This window comes from Coregonus lavaretus, assembly GCF_964263955.1.
Source record: "Coregonus lavaretus genome assembly, chromosome: 2".
Classification (NCBI taxonomy): Eukaryota; Metazoa; Chordata; class Actinopteri; order Salmoniformes; family Salmonidae; genus Coregonus; species Coregonus lavaretus.
This window is the reverse complement of record NC_139989.1, coordinates 78,401,483-78,411,528: the sequence shown is the minus strand read 5'-3', so window position 1 is coordinate 78,411,528 and position 10,046 is coordinate 78,401,483. Positions and strand designations below refer to the sequence as shown.

Genomic DNA, 10,046 nt, shown 5'->3' with positions numbered 1-10,046 from the left:
TCAAAAGGAGAAGTTAAAGTAACTTGAGATTTGTTCAATGATCATATGTTATACTGTATGGTAATATAAAACACACTTATTCCCATTAATTACACACACACACACACACACACACACACACAAACACACACCTGTATGCATGCATGAACACACACACACATTTCTAAAGTAACACAAACACGTCACACACACACACAGACACACACATTGTCAAAGCAACTCTTTGTAAACTTTGGTGTCCCTGATTTGTGCTTCTGTAGAACTACAGCTGATATTTAATATGACCAAGTAAGTAATGATGGTGGTCTTTGACTTTGACTTCACTTGAATTAAGACTTATTCTTAGTCATATTCTTCACAGCAGTCAACACTCACATTTTCTAAGTCCAGGTTTCATTCTGTTCTCTCCACCATGTTCCACACTGTAGCGGTAAGCAGAAGAACAGACAGTCATTGAGGGATACACCTGAACTCACACACACACACACACACACACTGGACACACACACTGGACACACACACACACACACACACACACACACACACTCACAATCACACACAGTCAGCATATACCTTTGACCAAGTGTGTGTGTGTGTGTGTGTGTGTCCAGTGTGAGTGTGTCCAGTGTGAGTGTGTGTGTGTTTCCTTTGTGTGTGTATGTGTGTGTCCTTTGTGCGTATGTTTCCAGTGTGTATAACTTTGTACAAGTGGTGGTAAGAATGTTTGTCTGTGTGTGTGTGTGTCCAGTGTGTGTCCAGTGTGTGTGTGTGTGTGTGTCCAGTGTGTGTGTGTCCAGTGTGTGTGTGTGTGTCCAATGTGTGTGTGTGTGTGTGTGGTATGTGTGTGTGTCCAGTGTGTATGTGTGTGTGTCCTGTTTGTGTGTGTCCAGTGTGTATGTGTGTGTGTGTGTGTGTCCAGTGTGTGTGTGTGTGTGTCATGTGTGTGTGTGTGTCCAGTGTGTGTGTGTGTGTGTGTGTCCAGTGTGTGTGTGTGTGTGTGTGTGTCCAGTGTGTGTGTGTGTCCAGTGTGTGTGTGTGTTTGTCCAGTGTGTGTGTGTGTCCAGTGTGAGTGTTTGTGAGTGTCCAGTGTGTGTGTGTGCGTCCTTTGTATGTGTGTGTGTCCAGTGTGTATGTGTGTCCAGTGTGTGTGTGCGTCCAGTGTGTGTACTGATACACGTGCACACACAAACACTGGACACACACACACACACACACACACACACACACACTGGACAAAGACACACACACACACTGGACACACACAGACACACACACACACACATACACACACCGGACACACACACACACACACACACACTGGACACACACTGGACACAGACACACACTGGACCCACACACACACTGGACCCACACACACACACACTGGACCCACACACACACACACTGGACACACACACACACACACTGGACCCACACACACACACACACACTGGACCCACACACACACACACTGGACACACACACACACACACACTGGACCCACACACACACACACTGGACCCACACACACACACCCACACACACACACACACACACATACACACACACACACACACACACACACACACACACACACACACACACACACACACACAGTCTTTATATAACTTAGTCCAAGTGGTGGTCAGAATGTTTGTCTTAACTAGCCTGATAACTCCAACATGTCTGATATGAACATTGACATAAACCCTCTACATACTTGAGTTTCTCCAGTCTGCAGTGTGGATCCTGCAGTCCAGCAGAGAGCAGTCTGACTCCTGAGTCTCCTGGGTGATTGTAGCTCAGGTCCAGCTCTCTCAGGTGTGAGGGGTTTGACTTCAGAGCTGAGACCAGAGAAGCACAGCCTTCCTCTGTGACTAGACAGCCTGACAGCCTGCAAAGAGTCAAATCATATTAAAACCACACTGCTATTCTTTGGTGGTGAAAATAGTGGCAGTATATTTTTTCTACATATTAAGATACATCAGTGTCCTGAAACCTGCCATATCTATTCATAAATTAATGTATCATTATTAGAAATTATCATAATATTGCTTGTAGAGAGAAACATGTATAGTACAAATATTTGAGTAGACTGACCAGACCAGTTTAAAAAGCAGTATCAGTCAAAAGAAAGACAGTGAGGTATCAGATTTAGATTGTATTGAGTATACAGTCCACACCATATCTATTTTGACAGTGAAGCTAACATTTTAAATGTGGCTCTATACTCCAGCATTGTGGATTTGAGATTAAATGTTTCATATGAGGTGACAGTATATAATGTCACCATTTATTTGAGGGTATTTTTAATACATATCTGTTCCACTGTTCAGAAAAATAAAAGCACTTTATGTATCTAGTCCCCCCATTTGAAGAAGTCAAAAGTATTCTGACCAATTCACTTTAAGTGTATTAAAGTAGTCAAAAGTTTAGTATTTGGTCCCAAACTCGTTGGTTGCATTTGCAGTTTGTTTTGGTTGTGTTTTGGGTTATGTTTTGTCCAATAGTAACTGAATGGTGGATGATGACTGGAGTTATTTTCTGTCTAAGTGAGTAGATAACATGTTTCTAAACACTACTAAAGTAATCCTGATGATGCAATGATTAAGAAAAATCATGAATGAATCATGAATAATAATGAGTGAGAAAGTTACAGAGGCTACAACAAAACATGCTAACCTCTCACCATTACCAATAACAGAGGGGGTCTGATCCTTGTTCTTCTGTAACTTTCTCATTCATCATCATTCACCATTCATTCATGATTATTCATAATCATGGTAGCATCCACATGAATGTAGAAGTGTTCAGAAACATCTTCTATTCTTACTGACAATACAAGTGAAGTGACTCCAAAATGACAGGACATTATTCATCATTCAGTTTCTATTAGGAAAAACATCATCCAAAACACAACTAAAAAAACTGCAAATGCATTCAACAAGTTTGTAGAATCACAAGCTTGATGTAATCACTGTGGGTAAGGAATATGGGACCAAATACTAAACTTTTGACTAAATGAATTTGTCAAAATAAATTAGACTTCTTCAAATGGGAGAACTAGATACGTAAAGTGCTTTCGTATCTAAACAGTAACACAGATATGTATGAAAAACGTCAAATAAACGGTGACATTATATACTGTCACCTAATATGAAACATTCTATTTCAAATCCAAAATGCTGGAGCATAGCACCAAATGTAAAACTGTAAGCTTCACTGTCCAAACACATATGGTGTGGACTATGTGTGCCTGGTAAACACATGTGGATCTGGTGAACAGTTATCACTTGTTGACCAACTACAGGAATACTGACCTCAGAGTCTCCAGTTTACAGTGGGGATTCCCCAGTTCAGCAGAGAGCAGCTTCACTCCTGAATCCTTCAGGTCATTGTTACTCAGATCCAGCTCTCTCAGGTGTGAGGGGTTTGACTTCAGAGCTGAGACCAGAGAAGCACAGCCTTTCTCTGTGACTCCACAGCCTGACAGCCTGACAGAGAGATCATCATGATTTCACAAACACACTGTTAATTTAACACCAGTAGTGTAGAAGGACAATGGCAGATGCATTTGGTTTATTCTCTCAAACAACATATAGATTCATCTTCCGTCTCCTAGAATTGTATGGTCATATTGTTATACTAATGTGAACATCAATGCATTGATTCAGTAAGTTTTTCAATGTAATATTATATATTATATATATTTTATAATACATATATTTCTCTAAACTGAATATTTCTTCCTGATGATTAGTACTTAAATGTCATTTTATGTACTCACAGAGCAGCTCTGGAGGCTTTGACCACTGGCAGCAGCCTCAGAAGACCTTCCTCTGATCTGGAGTATTTCTTCAGGTCAAACACATCCAGCTCATTTTCTGAAGTCAGCAACACAAAGACCAGAGCTGACCACTGTGCAGGTGACAGTTCTTCTTCTGAGAGACTTCCTGATCTCAGGTAGCTTTGGATCTCCTCCACTAGAGAATGGTCATTCAGTTCATTCAGACAGTGGAACAGATTGATGCACCTCTCTGGAGAGGGATTCTCCCTGATCTTCTCCTTGATGTACTTGACTGTTTCTTCATGGCTCTGTGAGCTGCTTCTTGTCTTTGTCAGTAGACCTCGTAAGTGTTTCTTATTGGACTCCAGTGAGAGGCCCAGAAGGAAGCGGAGGAAAAGGTCCAGGTTTCCTGTCTCACTTTGTAAGGCTTTATCCACAGCACTCTTGAAGACTGTAACTTCAGGCTTGTAGTCTCTGAACAGCGCAAAAAAGTAGTTGAACATTGATTGTGGTTCGGCCATTAGATTCTCATTGTTGTTGATGAATGAGAGGAACACATATACAGCAGCCAGAAACTCCTGAATGCTCAGATGCACAAAGCAGTACACCTTGTCCTGGTACAGCCCACATTCCTCTTTAAAGAGCTGTGTGCACAATCCTGAGTACACTGAGGCTTCATTGACATCAATGCCAGCCTCTTTCAGGTCTTCTTCATAGAAAATCAGATTGCCCTCAACAAGCTGTTGAAAAGCCAGTTTTCCCAGTGACAGAATGCTCTCTTTATTCCAGTGTGGACCTGTCTCTTCTTTCCCAAGATACTTTTCATTCTTCTGTTTGGTATGAAACTCCACAAGGTGTGAGTACATCTCAGTCAGAGTCTTGGGCATCTCTTCTGTCTTGTCTGTACTCAACATGTGTTCAAGGACTGTTGCAGAAATCCAACAGAAGACTGGAATGTGGCACATGATGTGGAGGCTCCTTGATGTCTTTATGTGTGAGATGATTCTGCTGGCCAGGTCCTCATCATTGAATCTCTTCCTGAAGTACTCCTCCTTCTGTGGGTCATTGAACCCTCGTACCTCTGTCACCTGGTCAACACACACTGAAGGGATCTTATTGGCTGCTGCAGGTCGGGTAGTTATCCAGAGGAGAGCAGAGGGAAGCAGATTTCCCTTGATGAGATTTGTCAGCAGAACATCCACTGAGGTTGACTCTGTGACGTCACAACATATCTTGTTCTTCTGGAAGTCTAGGGGCAGTCGGCACTCATCCAGACCATCAAAGATGAACAGAACTTTGTACTTGTCATAGTTGGAGATTCTTGATTCTTTGGTTTCCTTTGAGAAGTGATTGAGAAGTTCAATCAAAGTGTGTTTTTCCTTTTTCATCAAATTCAGCTCCCGAAAAGGGAATGAAAATACAAATTGGACATCCTGATTTGCTTTTCCTTCAGCCCAGTCCAGAATGAACTTCTGCACAGAGACTGTTTTTCCAATGCCAGCGACTCCCTTTGTCAGCACAGTTCTGATAAGTTTGTCTAGTCCAGTTAAGGGTTTGAAGATGTCGTTACATTTGATTGCAGTCTCTGGTCTTGCTTGTTTCCTGGTTGTTGTCTCAATCTGTCTCAGCTCATGTTCATTATTGACCTCTCCTGTTCCACCCTCTGTGATGTAGAGCTCTGTGTAGATCTTATTGAGAAGTGTTGGGTTTCCTTGTTTAGCGATCCCCTCAAATACACATTGAAACTTCTTCTTTAGATTAGATTTGAGTTCATGTTGGCAAATCACAGCAAGCTCATCTGAATGAAGAAATAACACAGAGGATATTAATATTACGTCTGTTTTAATGCCTACAGTATTGTGGGACTGTTATAACATTTTAAATTATTATAATTTATTCGTTTAACTGACTGTATAAATGTGTAAATTTTCTCATAATGCATTACAGACTGGTATGACTGATTATATTATTATTGGTATTCTCTCTCTCTCTCTCTCTCTCTCTCTCTCTCTCTCTCTCTCTCTCTCTCTCTCTCTCTCTCTCTCTCTCTCTCTCTCTCTCTCTCTCTCTCTCTCTCTCAATTAATCAACACAACACATCCCCGCTGCTACTTGATGAGGTCACTAGGTGTTGCGTTAAGGCTGCTACAATATCATTGAGTTACACAGCTACTTTAGCTGTACTTTAGCTACAGCTTTTAAATGTTCTAAAACAGCATTCAACATGAGGCAGACAGCTTTTACTTTTCTCCAGTGTGTCAGCAAGCTCCTTCTGGTTCATTTTCCTCAGGACGTGCAGTGTGATCTTCAGAGCCCCCTCTCTGGCACTGCTCTCCTGCTTCTCATCTTCAGCATCCACCACTTCCTTATCCTGCTTCTGACTCTCAAAGCCTTCTGGGAGTTCTGGACTAAGAATCCTCTTGAACATCTTCAGCTCGTTCTTCACAAATGTCATAATATTCTCTTCAAGCAACTGAAATAAATCAAGTAAATCAGTTAAGCAAGAGACTAAATGCTTTCTCATTAACACATGAATGAATGATTGACAGATCAACTTTACTTGAGGTAAACAAAAACAAATGTACATAACAGGACCACATACACTGAATATGGAGGCCAGGTCTGTTTGATGACTCTGGGAAGACTGACCACTGAGAATCTCTGACTCTGATCTCTCCTGTTGGTTTCTGTGGACAAAACATGAGATTACATCTCCTCATCCAGGGAGTGCACACACACACACACACACACACACACACACACACACACACACAGGGAGGGAATGTTGTGTTTGTTTAATATTGTTTCAGGACTATGAAAATGGAAAAAAAAGATTAGCCTATGGATTATGAAAACAACAAAAATAAATGGTAAAATGGGAGAGGAGAAATGACTAGAGACAGTGTTGTTTAACTCACTGACCATGACCCATGAGTTCTTCTTACCTTTGTTCACTAGAAAAGTCTCCCTCTCTAAACTGTATAGGTAGACGCATAGACTTGTCACTCTTCATGGACACACAGCTGGGTACAGGGGAGGCTGGTCTCTCCTGCTTGATTGGGCTTCAACACAACAGAGACAAACATTACGTCTCTCATCTACTCTGAGCTCAGATGGGGAAACAAGAGTTTCATTCCAAAACGCTATATATCCATTTTCAGAAATGTTGGTAAATTAGATTTTATTGTTTAAAGAAATTATGAAAGAGATTGGTGTGTTTTTTCACTAGCTAATCATGGCATGGGGTTGTTCAATGAAAGACATGTATTTGTTTAAAATCTATCACTTGATGGTTTCATTTCAGAGAGACAAATAATCATGTTTTTTTTTGCAAAATGCTATATATCTGCCTCACTCTCAGAGAAATAAGTAGTACTGCTAGGTTTTACACAGTAATAATATATACCTGCCTCACTCTCAGAGAAATAAGTAGTACTGCTAGGTTTTACACAGTCAAATGTGGTCGACCGGCTCGATTTGATGTTATGTAGTAAAATTTGAAATGTTTATTTTTAATTTTTTTACATTGGATAAAAGTAGAGACTCAGCTAGAAAAAGGTATATCATACACTACAGTTGAGGAACAATGGGAAAGTAATTCTGCTTTGAAAGATGATAAACTTGCAACCTCAATTTTGAGAAAATGGTCTTTGAATGTTTTGGTTCACCTACTGGAGAGCTCTTCTTTATCTACAGTGGTGTTACTTTGGCAGATAATGTCACCCATCTAAATAAATAGTATATATATATATGTAGTTAACTAAATGTATGGTGTTTTTGATTTATGTCAGTTTCATTGTTTGTTATACTATAAATGGTTATTTTATGGTTGTAAGTGGTAAAATTAACTAGAAAATGTCATATTTTGCAATTCTGAGTAATTACTACTTTAGTAAGGATATACTTTATTCAGTAGTACTGCAGTTGCTAAATAATTCCAATAGATGGCAGCATAAAACCATGAATGACATTTCAGAAGATCAGTTTTAGTTTTCTCCCTGGATACACCACCACTCCCCCTCACAGGAAAACTCCTGCACACGCTTTTTACTGTCCCTTTCCACACTGCTAACGCAAGAGGAACGACTGAAAAAGCATTTAACAGATTACTGTGAAATAATATAATGATGATTCATGTTTATTATTAGCTGTTTTTATGCTCATGTTTTGAAATTATACTTCATTACTATAACGATTATCAATCAGCCTGAACATTAATTTAGTCACCTCTGGTCGAGAAAAATGTATTTTCCTAGTACATTCATTGTCAGATTCATCAACCAGCAGCGAGCACTCTGCCTTCTAGCGCAAACGAGGGGCATGTTGAGGTACATTTGCTAACCGGGAGGGTTGCATGATGTAATTTATTGGCGGGCTGGAAGACGCACTCTTGTCTTATCTATTCCGAGGTTGTTTAATCGATATATTAGATATTTAAAAATGAATGTATACTAGGGTTGAGGTTGGAGCATCTGACTAGTGATTATTTACCAGGGTTTCAACACCTGCTATAGTCACTATTTAATTGCTCTTCCAAAAGCATCACAGGCCTAATACGAGATATATAGCTAGCTAGCAGGTATCAGTATCGACACATGCTCCACCGGACGTGATACCTTGCGGTGCTGCTGATCCAGTTTCTACTGGTCTGCCTGCGGATATGGAACTCTGACCTGTTCACCGGACGTGCGACCTTGTCCCGAACCTGCTGTTTCGTCCCGCTCTCTCTCTCTCTACCACACCTGCTGTCTCGACCTCTGAATGCTCAGCTATGAAAAGCCAACTGACATTTACTCCTGAGGTGCTGACGTGTTGCACCCTCTATAACCACAGTGATTATTATTTGACCCTGCTGGTCATCTATTAACATTTGAACATCTTGAAGAACGATCTGGCCTTATTGGCCATGTGCTCTTATAATCTCCCCCGGCACAGCCAGAAGAGGACTGGCCACCCCTCAGAGCCTGGTTCCTCTCTAGGTTTTTTCCTATGTTCCTGCCTTTTTAGGGAGTTTTTCCTAGCCACCGTGCTTCTACATCTGCATTGCTTGCTCTTTGGGGTTTTAGACTGGGTTTCTATATAAGCACTTGGTGGCAACTGCTGATGTAAAAAAATTCTTCTGGGAGTTTGAGAAGTTAATGAGAGGTAAAAATGACTTCCTTATTTGTTAATTTTGAAAATGTTCTGTCTTAAGTAGTTTAACAAACTGACACATTTTCAAGTTAGACAAAAACAACTTTATATCGAAGGAGTGCCTTTGATTTGACGGCCTGCACATGTGCAGTTCGGCACAAGACGTCCATTAGACCCAATGACGTATTTCTGCGCATGAGCTTCAAATCAAATCAAATTGTATTTCTCACATGCGCCGAATACAACAGTGGTGCACTTTACACGTGAAATGCCTACTTACGAGCCCTTTCCCAACATTGCAGAGTTAAAAAGTCACAAAAATTCACTAAATAAAAAAAGGAAATAGTAACATAATAAAATAACAATAATGAGGCTATAAGGAGTACCAGTACTGAGTCAATGTGCAGGGTACCAGGTAGTTGAGGTAATAACTAGACTATATACAAGGAGTACCAGTACTGAGTCAATGTGCAGGGTACCAGGTAGTTTAGGTAATTGAGGTAATATGTACATGTAGATAGGGGAAAAAGTGACTAGGCAATCAGGATAGAGATTACATCTCCTCATCCAGGGAGTGCACACACACACACACACACACACACACACACACACACACACACACACACACACACACACACACAGGGAGGGAATGTTGTGTTTGTTTAATATTGTTTCAGGACTATGATAATGGAAAAAGGATTAGCCTATGGATTATGAAAACAACAAAAATAAATTGGTAACATATAGACTAATATGTTATTAAATTGTGTTCTTACACTGGTACAGTCATGCCCTATGAGAAATGTACAACTGCGCATGTGCGAAAATAAAGCATTTATTTTTTATTTTAGGGCATTTCCACTGACACACACACACACACACACACACACACACACACACACACACACACACACACACACACACACACACACACACACACACACAGGGAATGTTGTGTTTGTTTAATATTGTTTCAGGACTATGAAAATTGAAAAAAGATTTAGCCTATGGATTATGAAAACAACAAAAATAAATGTGAAAATGGGAGAGGAGAAATGACTAGAGACAGTGTTGTTTAACTCACTGACCATGACCCATGAGTTCTTCTTACCTTTGTTCAGTAGAAA

The 10,046-nt window shown here is 40.4% G+C and overlaps 1 protein-coding gene across 1 annotated transcript; it reads right to left on the bottom strand.

Annotated features, from left to right (window-relative positions):
- Positions 1 to 1,570: 1,570 nt before the first annotated feature.
- On the bottom strand, positions 1,571 to 9,709 carry LOC311140678 (NLR family CARD domain-containing protein 3-like; the record flags this gene model as incomplete). The annotated part of the gene is made up of 7 exons (XM_084175854.1): positions 1,571 to 1,894; positions 3,321 to 3,494; positions 3,788 to 5,585; positions 6,031 to 6,259; positions 6,389 to 6,473; positions 6,732 to 6,848; positions 9,696 to 9,709. 7 exons carry the CDS (start codon positions 9,707 to 9,709, stop codon positions 1,660 to 1,662), a joined length of 2,652 nt encoding a protein of 883 aa, XP_084031980.1. The 3' UTR covers positions 1,571 to 1,659.
- Positions 9,710 to 10,046: the final 337 nt, after the last annotated feature.